The 22,058-nt window shown below is 32.0% G+C and overlaps 2 protein-coding genes across 2 annotated transcripts; one reads left to right on the forward strand and one right to left on the reverse strand.

Annotated features, from left to right (window-relative positions):
• Nucleotides 1–5,955: 5,955 nt before the first annotated feature.
• LOC114386809 (protein LIGHT-DEPENDENT SHORT HYPOCOTYLS 10-like) lies at nt 5,956–14,814 on the forward strand. Its single transcript, XM_028346863.1, has 2 exons — nt 5,956–7,103; nt 14,502–14,814. Exon 1 carries the CDS (start codon nt 6,542–6,544, stop codon nt 7,085–7,087), a length of 546 nt encoding a protein of 181 aa, XP_028202664.1. The 5' UTR covers nt 5,956–6,541; the 3' UTR covers nt 7,088–7,103; nt 14,502–14,814.
• Nucleotides 14,815–16,320: 1,506 nt separating this feature from the next.
• Nucleotides 16,321–21,558, reverse strand: LOC114388292 (trihelix transcription factor ASIL2-like). Its single transcript, XM_028348706.1, has 2 exons — nt 20,340–21,558; nt 16,321–16,611 (listed from the first exon to the last, which is right to left on the reverse strand). Exons 1-2 carry the CDS (start codon nt 21,244–21,246, stop codon nt 16,598–16,600), a joined length of 921 nt encoding a protein of 306 aa, XP_028204507.1. The 5' UTR covers nt 21,247–21,558; the 3' UTR covers nt 16,321–16,597.
• Nucleotides 21,559–22,058: the final 500 nt, after the last annotated feature.

Below are 22,058 nucleotides of genomic sequence, written 5' to 3' on the forward strand. Positions count from 1 at the left end.
CCTAGTGGTTGAAGTAATAGAACAAACAACCTTTTAAAATTAGTAACCTAGGTCAGAAGCTACTTGAAGACTCCACCTGAAAGCTAGAGCTTCGATCTGCAATCTTTGGCTCATGACATTGGGGGTCCATTTCGTCGCAGATGCAATAACACTCACATTTTCATCTCTAATTAAAAACCACTCCTAATTAAACCATTCTTCTTACTTAATCGTTTGTTTAAAAGCTTTAAACAAATATTGGTATATATGTATATGCTATATATTAAAATTAAGTAAAAGTAAGTAATGTGAGATTATAACCTTTCGAAATGCTCTAAAAATGCTAGCAAACAAAACACCCAGCTGAAAATAATGTTAACGGAGCCTGCCACCAAATCTGGTGGCTTTCATTTCTTGTTCAAATTGATGTCGTGTCATCTTACTCTCTATTTTTACAAACAAATGCTAATCCGTCAAAACACAAAGATAATAGTATAGTTGATGTTTTTACCTCACAACAGTTTTTCCATGGTTATGTTATGTCCTTCGAATTTGACAAATTCCAGGAATCTCTCAGTTCAAGTTGCGAAAATCGTCCCTCAGAGATACAAAAGTCAATTTCCCTTACTTCCTGCTTTGTTATTTTTCTCATTTGTGCGCGTTGCCATTTCCCCTCGAACAACTTGCACAAATGAGGTACAGAACTTAAATAATATATAGTATAAAACAATAAGATAAGAATAGGAAATTAAGTTTATTAATAATGTAAGCTCTTATCTTATATCATGTTTGGTGTGCGCGCACTATGCATAACTTTATAAATAATAACATAAACAAAAATTTTAATGTCAAAATTATGCTTATGAAAAGTAGAGGCGATGGAGTGATTGAAGACAACAATAGTAGTATATATAGTAATAGCAATGAAGTTGCTAATGTTGGTAGTGGTAATGGGGGATTAGGAGTGACAGTTCTCTCCATATTATCTAGAGATCTCGGTGACTTCTACTCCATTGACATTTGAAGTTTTAAATTCGTGAAAAAAATATTGCTATGGAGGATCGTACTTCTCATGTCAGAAATTTTTTTTTATTGACAATGAAAAATTCAAGCGTGTGTTTATTTTTAGCCATCTTTTTTAAATACAGTTTAACATATTCATTTATATATTTACAATTAAAATTTGTCAAAAAGAGTGTTAAATTTTGTGGGATATATATATACCTTTACTTAACATATTCATCTATTGTTTTTATTTACTATAAACTCAACTTCGTTGCTAGATTTTACATGGTGTTTTTTCAATGTTAGCTGAAAAACTCCTAAGGGCATATATATTTGTTATGATTCATTTCGCTCTAAAGGCCAACCGTGAAAGACTTTTGCCAGTGTTTGGTACAATGAAGACATATAATCCTGTAGTAAAAGGTTCACGGACTAATTTTGTCCACATACAAAAGGATAATCTGATTGGACCCTCATCACACACCTACATATGCGGTAAAGGCATAATATATGTGTCCAACATATACCAAAAACGATGAACACCCCCCCAAAAAAAAAGAAGCATATATAAACGAAGCAAAATGATCATAACATTCAAAAGGAACTAAAGCTGCATCTTGTCATAATCTTTAACGATATTAGCAAGGAGAGAAGGAACAGTCGTGCAAAATTAAGAATCATGTATGGTGTCTAAACTGCTGTGTCATGGTGTTTTTTAACATCTTGGCCGGGGAGAAACCTTTTCCAGGGAAACTGAATATTGTACCTAATCTAATTAAACTGATTGTATCTTTATACAGGAAGTCCTAATTATATATAGTGATTGAACAAGAAATCACGTAAATACCAAAATTCACTAAAAAAATCACATTGCAAAACTTGATTAAAAAAAATTTAAAAGTTTAGGAGAGAAAATTTGTGTCAAATATTAGGGTATGAAATAAATCTCAGAATAACTTAAAAATATAATATAATTATTAAAGGAAATAAGCCGAATTGTTTGGTGTTAACTTTCGCGAAGGTTAAGAAAGTGGTGTCAATGACTCAATATATTCTTTGAGTACTTCTGGTACTACATATTCTTTTTACTACTAATAATAAATAAATAAAAACGGGGTCGTATATTCTTTGAGTGCCTCTGGTACTCTCAATTTGTTCAATGTATTCTTTTTGCTAAAAAGGAAAAAAAATGGTGTCAATGGGTTTATAGTTTATGATCAAGCCAAAATATGTCAATGCTAGCTAATAATTGATTTTATTACGTATCTCTGATGCACGTGGGCCATTTTACAGAATGTTGTGTGCTTTTTATCTATAATATGTAGAAAATGTTTTTTTTACAGCATAATATAAAGAATATGTAGATATGTGTAGATGCCTCCTAAGGTGTAAGTTTTTAAATGTTGTAATTGTAATTTGAATATGGTCATATGGCGGGAATGGAAAATGGAGTGGGGTTAGTAGCGATAGGTGAGGAAGAATAAAGGGGCGGGGGAGGGGGGACATGATTGACACTTTGAGCTAAGGATTACAACATTTTTATTGGAAAACTTTAACATTTAAAAATCATCCTTGACATTGATTAAATTAATTCAATTCTAAGTTAATTGATTCCCTCACGCTTTGTTTACTATAGCAGATTTAGTAAAGAAAGATAGGGTAGAGAGAAAATTGGTAGAGAAAGTCAACGGGTACCCGAAAGTATTTAATCAAGATTTTATTTTTATTTTTTGTGGGGGGGGGGGGGGTCATTTTTCATTATAATTTTTTTCTGATCTCGACAATATTGATAAGAAATTGGGTGAGAGAAATTCAAAATATTTATTTTCATATCTACCCTTGTGCATTCTTAAATATCTGATAAAACAATAGACAATTTTTATATAAATGAACTTTTTATCTGATCAAATAATACTATCTTTTAATATTTTTAAATTAATGTTTATATTATTTTAAAAATAATGAAAGAAAATGAAAGGTAACATTAACATTATTTTTATAAAAGTCACATCTTTCAAAAGATATAATAATCTATTCAAAGAGATACTTTTCCTTTTCATTTTCCTATTCCAATTTCCAAACAATTTAAAATTTTATTTATTGTTTTTATCACATTCTCTTTATTCAATTGTTTGCTATTTTTCATTTCAACCAAACATATTAAAAAGACATAGTTTCTCTTGACACTTTTTTTTAACATCTACAAAATATAAACCTAAAATTTCATAGATAATTCAAACTCCCCTTTATTTGAGTACTTGTTAAAAACTTACAACATTTATATATTATTAAATTAGGGTGCAATATTCTCATTGCGTAATTGTAATGAAAATACAAATATACTAATAAATCAAGGAGTAAAGAGCATTTAAACCTTTTAATTTATTTTTTCCTTTTAGTTTCACCGCTCGTCCTAGGTGGTGATTAATTTTGGTTTACATAATAGACTTATGGGCCCTCAGCAAACGTGTGAAATCATGCAACGCCATAAAGTCTCACAAGTATCGCCCCCACAAAAGATCTCCTGAATATATTGACAAAGTGGAAACATATTTGTTTCATTTATTCAATTTTATATTTTGGTTTCAACATATAATCAATTGCGTTGTTTGATTGTTCAAAGGGTAAATTAAGTTGATATCTCGAGATATAGTAAAATTAAAATTTTTCTTTCGATTTTAATAATACAACCATCAACCAATATGGTTCAATGTGATTTTTAAAAATTTATATATATCGCGTGACACTTAGGTATATACAAAGCTTCGTAAAGCTAAGACACATCAAACACCGGCCATACATTAGAAGATACCCAAACTAAGCTCTAGCTCCAATGAGCAACTCTAAGATTTATTATTGAGGATTTCCTCCGTTTAACCTGAAAAACATAAAATGATCAATAAGTAATTCTTAATTAGTGTTCTAGAGTTTCTACGAACAAGAGAGCACTCCTATCTTAACTTATCCTTTCTGAACTCTCATAATTTTAACTCACTAATCAATGTGAACATGGTATATAAGCTATTGAATTTTCCTATAGTGAAATGCCCAACAAAAGTCCTATAATACTTAGTTATGATAATCTTCATGTCACTTAAGGTTGTTGCTAGTCATAATATAATAAGAGATGATAGAATATAAGAGTTGGATAAGAGTATGATAAGATAAAAGCATAATAAATCATATTCAGCGTTTGATGCATACTAAATAATCTCTTAAAAACAGTATATATGCTATCCTATTTTATATCTGAGGTTGATTAAATAATATATTAGGATATGATATATGTGTTGAGAATATTACCATTTTATTAAAATTGCATATTTATTTTAAGAACATAATTTCCAATGTTTTTAACTTTCAAAAAAATTATTTCTTGTTTTAAATTATATATAAAATTATCTTTAATTTTCCTTCTCAATACATAATTTAATTTTCTAATTAAATTATAAAATTTATATAAAAAAATAACCAAAAAATGACACAATTAGCTTTAAATATTTTATAATAAATTTTAATATTATATAACATGTCTTAAATAATTTATATATTTTCTATCACAATTTAATTTTTATATTTTATTATATTTAATATTAGTTTTCAACTTTTGATTTGATAAAGGTGAGATCTTAAAAATTGTTAATGAAAAATATCTCCTTTTAAATTGTTTTTTTTTTTTTTGTGTGTGTGTGAAAAAAAAGTTGGGTAATTTCCTAACTTCTTGTTTAACTCTATACACTATATATATGTAACTTGAATCAATGCATTAGGTTAGAATACTTCTTAAGTCTTTAATAAAAAAAAATTGTTTACGATGAAACTTAATATTAATTTATTATTAAAACTTAATTATATTCAAAACGATTTTTATTGAATTTTTTTCCATATCTCATCTCTCTTATACATCTCCATCTCACTCAGGCGTTGTATGTATTTCTAACTTTTTATTTTTATTGCTATTTGCTCATATCTTATCACCCCAAGTGAACAAATGTATATTCTTGATTTATTTTCAAATTTGAAAATAGTAAAAGGAGAACTACTAATTTGCATAAAAAAGAAGAATCAATAAAAAAACAAATTAATATTTATTAGAAATATTAAAGCATATCAAAAGACTATTTTTTTTCAAATAGATACATTACTTATAAAGTATTACTTAAAATAATATTAGTGTTGCTATTACCAAAATATTTAAAAAATAATATTTTTTCTTAAATTTTATATCAAATTACTCGAATGTGTTAGATGAATTAATCATATTGTCTATTGAAAAATGTTAGGATTATCTGCATAAAAGACTTTCACAAAGAATAGAACGAAAATTAATAGATTAATATTAAATCAAGTCACAAACGTAATTTTTCTTGACTAAACCGTAGATGAGACTCCGACTGCGCAGTCATCCAAAGAATACATATGCTAAAGTCAATAGAAATTTTACAATGTTTGAGTACCAAATTGAAAACAATTAACTAAACCTGCAAACGTTGGCTTTCACTCAGACCAAAATCTAAATTTAATTGGCTCTAGCTATTTATTTTTTTTGACAAAACTGGCTCAATGTTTTTGAAAAGCAAAGGATAGAAATATTATTAAAATTTAGTTGGCTCTATGAGTTCGTCTATTTCCAACCCTTTTAAATTAAAAAATACCAGATTTTTTTTTCTCTGGACAAAGACTATATGTCATCAGTGTACTAAATAATTTGTCACAAAACGCTTTTGATTTGCAGCACAGAAGATGCGCTTACAATTATTGTTATGTAAAGCTAAAGAAATTCCAAACCAATTAATTTAAACACTTCACCCATACGTACTTTGCTAATTAAATTTACATTTAACACAAAATTAAACAGTATAAGTGCACGTACTCCGCCCCCTTCCCCTACACACACGTTCAGATAATAATAACCTTTTGCATTAGGCCAATATGAACAAATAAAAAGAATAGAAGACCAGAATCTCATGCTAAAAACAATTTATAATTACCAAAATTTCATTAGCTCACAAAGCACCGATGATTATCGATAACCAAGTTAATTAGTGCACTAAATCCAATCAGACATACTTGGACTATAAGCACCAAAGCACCAACTACAAGGTAACCGGCTAATCCATTCGGCTTCCTTGAATTAGACAAAAACAATAAAATAATTTGATAAGGTCTTAATTATTTATGCCATTTACCAAATCATAATGCCTAGCTACTATGATCGAAATGATGATCGATGACGGCATATAACATTACTTACATATTTTAATATTTTTTAATCTAAAAGAAACAAAACCAAAATCATATATATATATATATATATATATATATATATATATATATATATATAAGTTAGTGCAAATAGGTAAAAAGTGGAAATACAAATATGAGAGAGAGAAGGGAGTAGGAAAAGGGGAACAAAAGCAGCTTCAGATAGGGCCCAGAACATGTCCTCTCAAAAGACCCCAAGATGTGATTTTCATCTTTGTCCACTGCACTAACACATTCTTTTCTTTCACCTCCTCTTGTGTCTTATTTCTACCTATCCCAATTTCCAGCCACCATGTCCGGCGAAATGCATACCGATTCCGCCTCCTCGTCACGAGCCGCCGCAACCTCCGATCAGCGTCATCAGCAGCCGGCGGCGGCCCCTCTGAGCCGATACGAATCCCAGAAACGGCGAGACTGGAACACCTTCGGCCAGTACTTGAAGAACCAGACACCCCCAGTTTCGCTGTCACAGTGCAACTTCAACCACGTGCTTGAGTTCCTTCGCTACCTTGACCAATTTGGGAAGACCAAGGTCCACTTGCACGGTTGCATCTTTTTTGGGCAGCCTGACCCGCCCGCACCCTGCACCTGTCCTCTCAGACAGGCTTGGGGGAGTCTTGATGCTCTCATCGGACGGCTTAGGGCTGCCTATGAAGAGCACGGAGGCTCCGCCGAAACTAATCCCTTTGGAAGTGGAGCTATTCGCGTGTACCTTCGCGAAGTCAAGGAGTGTCAAGCAAAGGCCAGAGGGATCCCATACACCAAGAAAAAGAAGAAGAAGAACCAACTTAAGGGCCCTCATGATGCTCCAAAGTCCTTCAAGCAATTGGCCACTTGAGATCGATCGATGGATGGTAATTTTTTCGTACCATATAATATCAATTAATTAGTTGCTTAATTTATGCTATGTTTGAATTTAAATGTGACAAATCACTTGTGTGTGTAGATAGGACACACAGTGATTAATTGTGGGTCGGTAGGTAGATTAACAAAGGTTATCATATCACTATATATGATGGAAATTTGAATCCTTTTTAAAAAAGAAAAATGTCAGCTATATATGGAGTATACATAACACAAACCCTAAAAGCATAACCCAAACAAACCCTAAATTTCCATCGTTGATTGAGAAATTGTTTAGTTAGAGTAATATACTACTAGCTAAAGACCGCAAAGAATAATAATTAGAGTAGAAAGGATACCTTCTCTCTCGTCTCCTCTTTTTCACTCTCTCTTTCTCTCTCTTATCATTCAAAACACTGTTATTGCAGTTTCCTAATTAAATACTTCTCAGGTAGGCACTTTATGCTGATTTTGGGCCTATTTCTGAGTATGCTAGATGTCTTTGCTCCCCATGGCCATGCGAGCTTGATATATCATACGTTGCATGTTATTCATACAAATTGACGTAGAACACGAAACGTACTTGAATTCGGCTAAGTATTTTAAACGAAAACGTGTTTTAATTAATAAAACAGAATCCTTCTTTAAGACAATTTGTACGGTAATGTGGTCCATAAAAATTGTGTCTTGTTAGAAACATGGTATAAAAGTTAATTGTTTTATCTATTTGTCTCTCTCAGCATCCACACAAACGTTGGTTTGTTCAATGATGGTCATATGTATGTATGTTTAGAATGTGTACTTAATCTAGCCATTTGTGAATGTGAGGAGAGATTACACGAAAATGGCCTTGGACGTTTCCTTCTTGTTTGACTCTTTGTCATTAGATTGTCTATATATACTTATTGTCTCTTAAAAAATTCTATCCAGAGTCCTCCGTAAGTATACTCACAAATAGTTTCTAAAACAAGAAAGGGAAGACAAATAAAATTAAATGTGAATTTTTGTCTTATAAATAAAATAAAATAAAAAGGAAGTACATACTGTAGATATAGAGAACTAGATCAATCATAAGCTCAAACCTACCAGATTGTTCTGGTGGAAGGACATCTCAGTTAGATGTTGAGGTTCGGGCCATACATAGCTATGTAAGTGTGCATGAACTTGTCTGCTTCTGAAAATGGCTTGCAAACATACTAATTTTTTAAATGAGTTTACTATATTTTAATGGGCCACGTTTGTCGGCAATCTTTCCCTCCCTGCCTCTTTCTGTATATACTTCCATGTCCATGTAAGGTTTTAAATAATGAACCTCAACTACTGTATTCTTTCCAATCCATATATTTCAATTTCTTACAAGTCGTACATAGAGGAACTTTCCTTCAACTTGTACCTAATCTTATATTTATCACAGAGTCAGTGACATAGCAATATGAGCAAACCAAATATTTACTTGAAATTATGCTCTCACATCATACATCGCTGTCCCATTCCAAATACCTCATATTAGATCCTCAGCAGGGTGAATGTTGGCATCCTATAAACATTGTCTCGTGGTCAGTAGAAAATCGTGCCCATGATAAAGTATACTAGTATACTAAGATAGATGTCATTGAATGATATTCTATCATACAAAAAGGAAAATTTTTAAAATATACATTTTTTACTTTCATTTTATTTTTACTTTTTACTTTTTTTTACTAGCATTGCATCACTTACCTCATTCATCACTTTCTCTTTCTATATTTTTTTTTCTCTCTCATCTTTCCATCCAAATTTGGAATATTCACATGTTGAATTGATTCAGAATTAAGTTAAATCAAATTTGAACTAATTATTTTTAATTGAATTGGTTGGTTTAGGATTTTAATTTCTTTTTATATTTCAATCAATCCAAACCAAATCAATTCTGTTAAGATCACTTTGTTTGGTTCAAGTCATTGGGTTATGAAAAAAATAGTTATTATATTTTTTTTTTCAAGTTTTTATCTTTATTTGTTATTTATTTTATATAAATATTTAATTTTAAATTAATGAAAGGTAAAAATGTTCCTTATTCTTTAATGACTAATTATTTATTTTATTTGATATTTATTTTTATATATTTATCACTTTATATATATTACTAATTTCTTTATTAAAAATATAATAAAAAGATACATAATAAACATGACCAAATTAAAATACATAGTAACACCATATAAAATTATAAGAAGATCAAAATAATTAAAAAAGAAAGAAAATACAAAAGTAGAAGAAAAAAAATAAGTTTTAAAGACTAAAATGTATTAATCTAAAAGTTAAAAAATGACTAATCAAATCATTGAATTGATTCAGGTTGGAAATAGATAAATCTAAGAATTTTGAATTAAAATTGAATTGAAAAAATCAATAATTAAACCAATTTAATTGTTTTAATTTGGATTGTTCAATTCATCGGGTCAATCCAATTTGATTAACACTCCTAACCCAGATCTTTCTCACAATAGAATGGAATATTACTCGCTAAAATCCAAAAATATTTTGAATGAACAAATTATTTTCATATACCCAAAAATGAACAAATTAATTAAGATACTAGTAATAATTTTTAGATTTTAATGATAATATTTTGAATGTAAAGGTATTTTATACTTTCAAACAATCTTAAATTGTTATATCATTCAAAATATTTGATTTTTATAATAATTACTTAAAAATATATACCTAAAGTTTTGCTTAATTAGTCAGTAAAAAAAAGTTGATAGTATAAAAAAAATTATACTAACAATGTATCAAAATTAAACTAAGTTTTTATACATGTTTGTATAGTTATAGTTAAAATATTTAAGTTTGAACAAAATATTTTTTGTTCAGAAATCAACTTCATGGTTCTTCTCTCTTTTTTTTTTCCATTTTTGTGATCCATCAATAAGGCTTACTGCTATTGTAATGAATTTTTAAGATTTGAGATGTCTAATTAAGTTAGAAGTTAAGACTTTATAATATTTGATATTGATATATCCAATAAGGTGTGCATTGCTTATATTGCGAATATGCAAAACACACTGAACTAATCAAGCAAGTTATATGCAAAATTCACCTTAGCCTGTTAGGTTATTACTTAAGAAATAAGATATTGGAATGAAAGTATATATGTGACCTCTTTTGATCAAAAAGAGAAATATATATGTATAACCTCCGATAGCTAACTTAGACCTACCTCACACGGGTCCTTCACGGGAAAAGTAATCTTTAGGAGATCAGATCAAGAATTGTGCATATAAAACCAAAATAGCTACCTTTCTGCATTTAATCCAAGTAGCTAGAATATTTTATTTGATTTGAGGCTTTATCAATTATATAAAACAGGGATAACCATATTAAAAGTTAATTAATTGTGTCAAGAATTGAATCAATTTAAAACTCGAAGAATTGTTTGCTTTAAGAAAATATTTTGTTTCCATTCTCTATTTTTTTTATAAATAATTGCAAAAATATCACATTATTTTTGGCTTTGTTTCTGTCTTCAAAGATTTGCATAAGTAATTGTGAAAATAAAAAAAAAATTACTATGTCCTATATAAACTATGTCTTCAAAAATATTTTTAATAAGTTTTCCTTAATTTCCATGAACTATTTTGGACTTAATTTGAAACATTAAAACTTTAGTTACAATAATGGGTATGGCAATCCAATTATTCATTGATATAATGTATCATACAGTTATGATAGATCAATAATACTAACAGATTAATTTTTCTAAGTTGAATGACAAACTATTAGTAAATAATCATTTTATAAAGTTTAGTAAGTAAATCTTTATTATAGTGATAACACCAACAAACTAACTGCATAATCTGCACCGTGTATGGTGCCTACACGTCAATGTTTGTTAGCTAGTGTATATAGCAAAAGCGTTCAGAATCTAGTGTATATATACATATAAATATAATATCATCATGAGCTAAATGTTTACACTATGTTAGTTGATATCAATGATGTATCACTTACAGTTGATATTTGTGTTTTGTGCATCGTTATATTTAATAAACTTTTTAAAAAAGCCATTGCAAATTGAATAATCAATAAATGGTCGACAGTCACTATTCTCATAATTAAAGTACCTACTGGTTTGTAGGGTGCCGTGCATGCTGTTACCTTGCAATAGTCAATTAATAGTCAATTTTAAGTATACATGTGCCTGTTTAAGCTTAATCTCAGAAAAATTTAAAGGTGTATAATAGTCACGTTGGATAAGTTTTACTTTTTTTTTAAAAATAAAAAGTGTTCTTTAGAAGTTAAAAAAAATTGAAGAAAAATTTAAATGAAATTTATACCATAAAAACACTTTTGTAAATTTATCCATGTATTTATATGTTCTTCATTTGTATGGCAATAAAATTTCTTAGAAGTAGACATTGTGTTTAATGATTTTTTTATTGATAAAAGTACAAAAGATACCTCAACCCATTTATCAAATCTAAACAATCAAATAAAATGTTAAATCGTCCAAATTTCCTATATGGCCTTTTTTGGAATCCGCACATGCCCAATACAGAGTGAATATGGATTTAGTTGGATCTACATCAAGCAAGCATGAAAGGTGTATTATGTATAAAGTTAGAACTAATTGGACTCTATCCTTATAAATTCATTGACAATTTTATCAAATTGTCTATCATGTTAAAATTATTTGTGATACAATATGAATGATTTTCTTTATCTGATGATGATGTATCTATTTTCAATTATATCTATTAAGAAACTCTATCTTTGAGAGTCTAATTTATATATTTTTTTCATCCAATTTTTTTTACAAAGATAAAAATAATAAATCGCATTAAAATTGGAAATGCATGAAAATAGGCTAAACGAATATCAATCTATTTCTAGCAATGATTTCATTTAAATGTTCTTTTTCAGTTCTTTAGAAAATAATTATTTTTCAAAGCACCATCCCCTAAACACTATATGGGTTATTAGATCATAATAAACAATTAAGCATAGAAAATAACAATAGAAATAGAATTGCATTAAGTAGATAATAAGAAAGAGTTATATTATAAGAGTTGGTCTATCAGACTCCCAACAATGGGATTTAGCCTCTCATTGACATGAGAGTTACACTTTAGGAGCTGATGTAGATAGAAGAAAGGAAGTGATGAATAAAGGAAGAGAAGGAGATAATGAACATAGAAAGAGAGTTTCCCCTATTTGAGATACTCATGCTTAGGATGTATTCATTACAGAACTCTGAGTTTCAGTGTGTTGTTTGGTTTGTTTCATACTTCTTTTATAGGTCTAAAGTAGCTTAAAATTCACCTGAAATTGCGTTAAGCGAACCTTCTAGGCTTAGCGAGTATAGTGATGATCACACGCTTAACGCGAGATTCGCGCTAAGCGTGAGCTGGCCGATAAGCAAGGAGACGTGTTGGACCTGTCTTACGCGCTAAGCGAGCTGTCCCAATCTTCAATTTTTTTTTTCAAAGCTTTTTCTTCACGTTTTTATATCAACATTCCTCCAAAGCACTTAAAATTTTCTTCTTTTGAATTTTGCTGGTCAAATATTACAATGATATCAATTTTTTCACTATTTCATTAAAAATATCGTTAAAATGAAGAAATTATAATCATTATTCACTAAAATTGACTATCAATTTAACTCAAATTTCACAGTTATTAATCCTTCTATACACTGTTTCAACACTCTCCTTCAAGTTGAACTGAATTCATCTATTTGTTGGGGGCAGTTATGACTTGTGTATCATTTTAGTCCCAATACCTTTTTCTTTGGTTTGTCCCAATATGGGGCTTTATAGTTCTTCAAGGCGTTACTTCAAGATCTGGCCTTGCCACATTAGTAAACACATTCCAGGGGTTAAGCATCCTATTAGTAAATGAAAACTGTACTACTTCTATGTTTGCTATATATAACCCAAGTCTAAGAATTTTAATGGTTTCAACTAGCCTTTCATAGTCCAACTTTTCATTCTTGAAAATAATTTTAAGTTCATATGACCATATAGCAGTATATGAAGAACCATACCTCCTTAATCTTGTAGTGAATGTTAAAGAATACACAATTGAGATCATGATTTGGACCAAGAATTCTTCTTTTCAAGGTTACTCTTGTTTGAATATTGTTGATCAATAAGATTTTTCAAGAATGACACATTATTGGTCTCAGTGGTATAGAAGTTTCTTAGAATTTCCAGAGCAAACTCCTGTCTATTGTTGAGTCTTCCTCTTGAAGAAAGTCCTTTTTTGAATCACATTTATGTATCAGCTTCCTAATTATACTTAACAAAAACTGAATTGAATAAATTTATAAATTCATCATATAATTATTTTTTCCTTAAAAAAAATCCTTTTTCCACTTTATATTCAACACCATTGCACATTTAACTATCCACACACCTACAACTCTCACACTGTATCATTCTCATATATTTTCTCCCAGGTAAACTTTAACTAGAATTTTTATTGATTAAACTATAGGAAAATTGTTTTCTACAAGTAAAACCACTAAAAATTAAAACTATCTTCCTAGGATGAAAGGGTTGTTGGGAAGGAAAACATATATTTCCTGCCATATAACTCAATCAAACTATATAATAGATGATTAAAGTTAAAATTAGGGGAAATTATACTTGTAATTTCTTACTTTCTCAAGTTACTTTTTAAAACTTTTTTATTATATATCACTAAACTCCTCTAAAGTTTGGATTATATAAAAAATGATATAACTACAGTTAAAATCGTGATTAATAAATATAAAACTCTAGCTAAATTAAATAAAAAAAAATATTGAGTGTTAAGTGTTGCAAAAAGAATGAATAAGGTCCCTGTGATACAAAGTACAAGATATATAAGTTAAAGCGTGAAACTATAAAAAAAAATAAAAAACAATAGAGTGTACTTTATCCTAAAAGTTAAACATCCAAAATACATTACACCGAAGGATAAAACTTTTATGGTACCAAACAAGTTGGATGAAAACATGCACCATGATGTCTTTGATTTCACCCAAACATATTACAGCTTTGTTTTATTTTTTTGGTTCACATTGCCATGTTTATATGACTACAATATTCGTACTGCATTGGTCCTAAATTTTTCGCACCATATAACATCTCTTTAAGTATATGCAAGTTTTAGATGTACGTAACCTAAAGAGGTTTGGTCAGTTGAATGAGTGGAAACGCATATTCTGATCAGTCACTATGCAATTTCTGATGTTTGGAATGCATATTTGCATACATCCAATAATGGCTATAAGTTTTTCGAAAATGCTTCTATATATTGCAAGCAATTTTAATAGTGACTTTTCACTCTGATTATGTGGGTATTAAACTATAAGTTATAGCATCAAAAGGATGTGATTAATATGTAACAAGTCACTTTTTCTGAATACTCTTTGCATGCAGGACTGCAAGAACGACTTACTTGGATTGGGGATTTAATTTGCCAAAGTGAACGAGAGCATGTCGTAAAAGTATCATCTCTACTGCTGCTTCGACTAAAAATGATCAAAGAAAGATATTAATATCCCACTTAATTAGTACGTAGTTCTGAACATCAGAATAATCCTTTTGGAGCAAGTTTGTAGGTCTTAAATATATGATCGAAGTTCAACCTTGTAAGTTCTTTTCACATATTAGACCTCATCCCCAAAATAGAAACGGTAAGATCGAATGGTTAGATTTACAGATGTTTACTACTTTTATTACCACTGTTATATATTACTCTCTCAAGTCTCACACATGCACACACAAATGGCAATCACGCATGATCCAAATTTCCAATAATTAAAATCTTCAATCTCATAACAAATCTCTTTTCGATTCTCATTTTGATAAACTCCATTATATAATTCTTAAACAGTAGTTTTCCTGCTGATCTTTGAAGCTGTTAACAATGGGATCTGTCATATGGTCATTATTTTAGATGATAATCTATGATATTTAGTGTAATTTATATACATCTTAAAGAAGCAAAAAGGTTGCTGCATTTGAGGCATTGTGTTGGAAGAAATGCGTTTAAGATATCCAGAGAGTACTGTGTGTGGTCATCTTGCGAGTACTTAATGGGCTTCATTTTGATATCGAGTATCCATTAGAAGAGTTAATTACGAAAGTTATAGGATGTGTTTGGTTGAACTGAATGAATTTAAGTGTTTTATGAAAAGTAAAAATTTATAACTTTTGATTTTGTTTGGGGTCTCCCAAACAGAAAACCAAACATGCAAATAGGCATTGCAGTTTTCAACCATTTCCCCCGTAATTTTGGCTATTCAATTTGTTCACAATTAAATAGATCCTCATGAATTTCAAAAATGAAAAAAAAAATCCTCGTGCATATATTTCTCACCATTTATTAACTAAAGCTACATAGAAAAGTCAAATTTCTTTTAGGCTTTTTTGGAAATTAAATTATAGAAATTATATTTAAAGAAGAAAAAACTCAGTCGAGATTTATGAAATTATTACTTTAAAGAAGAAAAAACTCAGTCGAGATTTTCTATTGGGATTGGGAATCGGGATGCTTTGCTTGTTATGTATTTTTTTAACATAGACAAGAAGAATCTACACATCTTATTGCCTGTATGTTTATTTTGTTATAAAACATCAAGTTTTGTTTAAAAATAATAATTTCAACGTCGCAATTTATGAAGGAGTGATAAGCACTTAAATCGCTTGAAAATTAAATTCTGAAATGAAACATTTAACAAAACTAAACTTTTTTTTTTAAAAAAAAAATGAACAAGCAATCCTGTCATTTTGTAACCAAAAAAATCTTGTGATTTAGATTTTAGACCCAATCCTTATTTTGCTTATTTGTTTTTCACATACAGCAATGTGTAACGCCTTTATTGGTTGTCATTTCAGCAAAGAGTTTAGATTCTCTGCAGTGGTGCAGCACCGGCAGCAACATCAACATGAGATCGAAAATGCAAACTCGCACCAAGGTGTTTTTGGCGTGTTTGCAATTTAAAAAGAGTTCAAACATGGCACACGTACTCTTGGTCTGAATTTGTATTCTACAATATGGGTTATATTTTAAATTTTAAGCATAAAAAATTTTATACACCTTATTTTATTTTCACTTTTCATGGCCTAGGTTTTTTTTTTGTGAAAAAATGGACTCTAGTTGTTTTAAAAAACGTAAAACTGACGTGCAAATATTGTTTTTTACGCACGTTCTCTAATATCTACCTATCTTAGCGTTTGGAAAGAAGCAATCGGGTATTGAAAAGGGACAAGGGAGAACATTTGGCATAAGAGTGTTATACACTGGAGCAAATTCTATATCGAAGCCGAATTAGGCCTAGTACAGTTGCTGAATTAATTTATAAGGACTAATAAAAACAAATTAAAGGCTAGCTAAAAGAATCCAAAATTACTCCAAAATAAATTTCTATTGGAGATATTCCCTCATGACAGTATATCAGCTGAAGATATGTACTTTCTCACCAAAGCAAGACAGCATTTCAAGCACCGTCAACGAACCATCGCCCACTTGGCTAGCTATACATATCTGCACCAACGAACAAGTTTGTCATAATAGTTCAGCAGAGATGCGAGTCGTGTAAATTGAGACATGTTCTATCACAAGTTGTCATCACTTCTTAAGTACCAAATGCGTAGACCGAAAGAATAATACGCAACTACTCCTCTTTTGATATTATTTCACTAGTTATACAGATCATATCGTAGACCATCAAGATTCCTACAACCACAAAACTATACTGTATGTTTCAAGTCAAAGAAAAGGACACATTTACTGCAGTCAAGCCACTACATAATTGTAAAGGCTAAAAAATCTTTTCTAAACTTACAACACCTTAGCTTGAGCAGCTGGATAATATCTATAATGCAATGAATTGTAAGCAAAAAACATAAATAGGCTTTGAGTCAGAATATTTCTCCAAAGCTAATATGTATCTGTATCCTAATTAGTTGAATTATTATCTTGCTCAGAATAATAAATACAATAAAGCAAGGTTACATGTGTTTGTTTTCTATTGTTGAAAAGGAGCCTAACGTACATTTACCAATAAGTAACTAATTCATGTTTTTCCATGTACATGCTTAGGAACGAAAATCCAAACACGCTAGTACTCATCCCATCAAAACCTTGTATCATACTGTCATTGATCGCTACCCTTTTTAAAAACATAAGCTTATAAACTTAAGACAAAAATAACTAAAACCCCAAAAATCATCAATGACTCCTTATTTATTGAATAGTATCATAAAAAATTATGTTCACATTAAGAACAGAACATCTTAATAGCATTTTTCTTAAATTCAAAACAACTAGAAAGTTTACACTTGATAGCATTAGTCTGAAATCGAACCAAGAAAATTTGAAAAAGAAAAAAAAAACAAAGGAGTAATATTACCATTTTTTCAAGCAAAAAAATAATTGTCTACTTACATTTTAGGCCACCCAAAGGATATAAGCTATAGCCCTACCACATATAACCACTCGCAAGAAACAGAGTAAGAAAATAAGACAACATTTATAAGCATATGTATTATTGCCATTTTCCCCATTGTTTATATTTTTATGAATATTATGACTGAAATCTTCACCAAAAGAATTAGCCTACTAACTATACAAGTTTCCAGTTCTCCCATTATTCTTTTTCTCCTATGCGAAAATTAAACTTCCACAAAACCCCATACCTTCCGAACCAGTAACTCATCACTCTCCTTTGTTCTTAAAGCAAACCATGTTTCATACCTATTCATAGGAAGAATGGAAGATATGTTCAATCTATAAATGTAATACAAGAAAACTGGAGTGGTTAAAAGGATCAACCAACATAAGGACAAGTAACCAGAAGCCAAGCCAACCCAACTAAAGGGAGTCAAAGCCAAAGCTAGCATCAAACTTTCATCCACACACTTCATGTTCTCAGCATAGGACCATCCCTAAGTTTCCAGGTCAGCACTACTTCAGCACAACGCATTCTTGCTGAATTTGAATTCATACACATTAGATATTAGATACTTCTCTAAAATTGTCTCTTTTCTAGTCTTTTTTGGGGCTAATTTTAACGAGCTAATCAGAGAGAAACCTTCTAACTTCCCTATTCTGCTGAATAGTATCTGTAATCAGGAGGAAAAAGACAGGAGTTGCACCACGCCAAAAACACCAAGCTACACAGTTCCTGTTAAACTTGGATACATCAGTCCTACCCTTATTTTGCACCTCCAAATAAATTAGGGATGACTAGGTGGCAACTGAACCCATTAATCCATCATATGTTCATATCTAAATGCAATCTATTCCACCCAATTATACTAATGTTTATTGAGCTGGATGGATGGGATGAGTTTTAATTTAAGTATGGTTAATCATTCAAAAGTTCGGTTGGATATCCATGTAATCAAACTCCCCAACCTTTTATCTGTGACCCAAACCCATCCTTTACAAATACCAGCACCCTTCACATGGATAGAAAGGTTGGGACATTGTTACAGTGCTTGTACTGGTTAGTGGTACATTTCTTGAAGACTTGAACAGTACAGATGATAGATGCAGCTTCCAGCCAGACTTCACCATTACCTATGTCTGGTGATGGAAGATGACATGTACAAATAACTAGAGAGCACAATGAAGGTTCTCCTTTGAGAATTCAAACTACACGGACAGTGATGGAGCTGTGTAAAATCAATTGTAGCTCATTAAAATTACTTATTTTTTGTAAGATTGCATCCAAACACACAATAAACATTTATAATGGCTTATTCTAAATTAAATAAGTGAAACCAAACAGACTCTTAACCCACAGTCAATAGGTGACCATGCAGCAAACTGGAGGGAAATCTGTACGAGTCCAATGTTCATTGTTTACAAGATCACATAATTCCTCCTCAGTTGATGAAGAATATACTTGAGAAAGTTAAATCCATCATGCCATTTGGGGCTCAACTATGCCAAATCACAAGATTTCTAATAACCATTCCAACAGATTCAAGAATCCACAAGTGACCTTAAATTTATAAAGGTAACTCATTAGAGTCATTTTGTAAAAATAGAGTCCTAAATTCCTTTCATTATAGTTTTTACTAAACAAGACAAGTTTGTAGATAACATGCCTAAAGCCTTTCTTGTTATTAAAGGGATGAAATGGACAATATTTCTCAATGTGGCAAAGAAATCTTGAGTTATCAATGGTATGTTATTTTTAGTTAACACAACTGTCATCATATTCCTAATTTCCATAAATTATGTAGCTGCATGGTAATACTTCCTACCCCTTAAATCAATCAGTGTGTAAGAAATATCCAAGAGTTTAACCATCAACATGTTCCCCCCTCTTTAGCTTGCATATTAGCCCACAACAACGACCCAAAACTGCATCACATCTATGAAAGTTGAAATACAGCACACATGTACCACACATGGTTTGGCAATGCATTTATAAAAGTAGAAGTACAGTACCAATTTACCATGCATGGCTCTATTTCAATCAGATACAAAAGGAAAGTGAAATATAACATTACCAACAGCCACCGAATGCAAAACTAAAAAACAAAGCTTTGAATGTGAGAATTTTCAACACACAACTACCACAAAGACAGACAAAAAAAGTAAACATAACTACACTCATCTGTTTGCAGAAGTTAATGTGAAATATATGATTAGTAAGTTTGAACATCAAATACAAGCTGACTTCCAAAATAAGAAGACATACTAAAACAAATAACAATGAGAATTCATTTATGTAGGATAGTTCAGTCAAAAGCTTTAACATGGTCACTAGCCCCTCACGTTAATTGTCAATGTCACAAGAGCTTGAAAACGCCATTATAATGCTAAATCATCTGCATCTTGCAGAACCATAAGCTTTAAAGTTAACAAGACGAGCTTAAAGCCTCAACCATTTTTATAGAAAAACAGTTCACAAAAAAAATCTCACCATCAACTATGATATAAATAACCTGCCAAAACGATGTACTAAAGTGCACCACATGCTAGTATATTTAATTGCAGGACTACAAGAAAGAAAACCAATTCAGAGCATTCAGCGCACCCTCTAGAGTCCTAAACAATCTATTTTTCTTTTCCCACCAAAAAGGAACTCACTGAAGAATCCTCTAGCGACCCACTCATCCTCAAGTCCAAAACATCATTCATTCGTTGAAAACAAAACACTATAAAGTACAACGTGTGATCAAATCAAGCCAAAAGGGAAAGAAAAAAAGGGGGGGGGGGGGGGGGGGCGTGCAGAGAAATGTTGTGTATCTCACCGTTAGAGCCAGATCTTTTCCCGCGCTTGATTCTCTCGAGCTGAACCTGTGTGTCCATAAACATCTCCATCCTCTGCACTTCAAGATCTTTAGCAAACTGCATCCTCTGTTTCTCCAAATCCACCATCTGCCTCAGCTTCTGCGCCTCCATTCTCTCATACACTTCACCAAACCTCTCTATCGCCTTCGCCAACCTCCTCATCCCTTCCCTCTCCTTCTCCCCTTCCTCCACTTCGCTCCCCCTCCCTTCCTCTTCACATTCTTCCTCCTCCTCCAAATCCTCCGCCTCATCCTCATCTTCCTCCTCATCAGCCTCCGCCGCCGCCGCTGCGGCAGCCACGGCGGAGTAATTCCTCCTGAAGTAACCCTCGTCCATCGCCGCTGCCGCAGAGCGCTTCTGCGGCAGCGCGACGGCCGTTGGCGGCACCGAAATCGCAGGAGAAGAGGAAGGGTTCTGGTTTTGGTTCTTCCGATGCGGCAGCAAAGGAAGAGCCACCGGCGGCGACGGAGACGGCGGGGAGGTGGATTTCTTCGCGCTAAAATTAGGGCCGATAAGAGCGTCCAAGCGCTCGTAGAAAGGCCAAGAGGAAGAGAGAGTACCGTTGGAGGCCGAAACCCTAGCCTTCTCGATCTTGTACTTCTTCTTAATGGTGTCGATGCGGTTCTTGCACTGGACGTCGGTACGGTGCGTCTTTTTAGTGTGGCCGTGGAGCGCGTTGACGGCGTCGGCGACGTCCTGCCAGTCCTTCTGGCGGAGGTTGCCGCGGTTGAGCTCGAGGTAGCGGCGGCCCCAGGCGTCGACGAGCGTGGCGGAGGCCTCCTCGGACCAGCAGTCCTCGCGGACGGGGACGGGGCGGGACGGCTGCGGCGGCGGCGTGGTGGAGAGGGAGTCGTGGAAGTCCGGCATCGGAAAAAGGAAATTAGGGTTTGAAGAGAGAGAAAGTGAAAGGGAAAAAGAGAAAGAGAAACGGCAAGGCGAAAGAGTGGGAAGGGTGGGGGATAATACGGTACGGTCGCCGGGGAGGGGCGCGTGTTGTTGGGGGAACCCCCAGTGTGTGAGTGGCTCGCGTCATCGAATCGGCTCGGCTTGCCCGCTACAACTACTACTATCGGAAACACCCAATTATTATTTTTTTTCAAATTTTAAATTTCCAAATTAAAATCATACTACTACTTACTATGTCTGTTTTTTTTTTATATTTTAAAAATTATAGGGAAATAAAAATATTTTCATTTTTTTGAAATTGTAGAGGGATGGTGGTTTTGGTTTTTGGAGGGCGAGAGGGACGCGCGTTGTTGCCGACTTGACTTGCGGTGTGTGTGACGGCTCGAAATTCCGTTTGGCATTTTTCTTCTTTTTGGGTATTTTTATTTTGATTTTGATAATAATAATGCTGAGGCAAAGCAAAACTAGATAGAAAGCGTTTCAAGTTACGAAGATAAGATTAGTGTTTGTTTAATTAAGATTAAGATTAGGATTAAGTATGTGTTTGAATTTAAATTTAAAATGTGTTGCATAATTCCATGTAAATCTAACTGATAAAAACAAGTTGAACTAAAATTAATGATAATAATACTTCTGCAAACCGTATATTTCCAATCGCATTTTAGGAGTTGGTTGTAAAAAAAAAAAGGTTAGGATTAAGGCGTTAAGCTGTACCCGGCGATTGGTGAAGATTAAGATTCAGTGTGGGTATTCATTTATACCTTGCGTTACGT

The sequence above is a fragment of the Glycine soja genome, chromosome 15 (genome assembly GCF_004193775.1).
Source record: "Glycine soja cultivar W05 chromosome 15, ASM419377v2, whole genome shotgun sequence".
NCBI lineage: Eukaryota > Viridiplantae > Streptophyta > Magnoliopsida > Fabales > Fabaceae > Glycine > Glycine soja.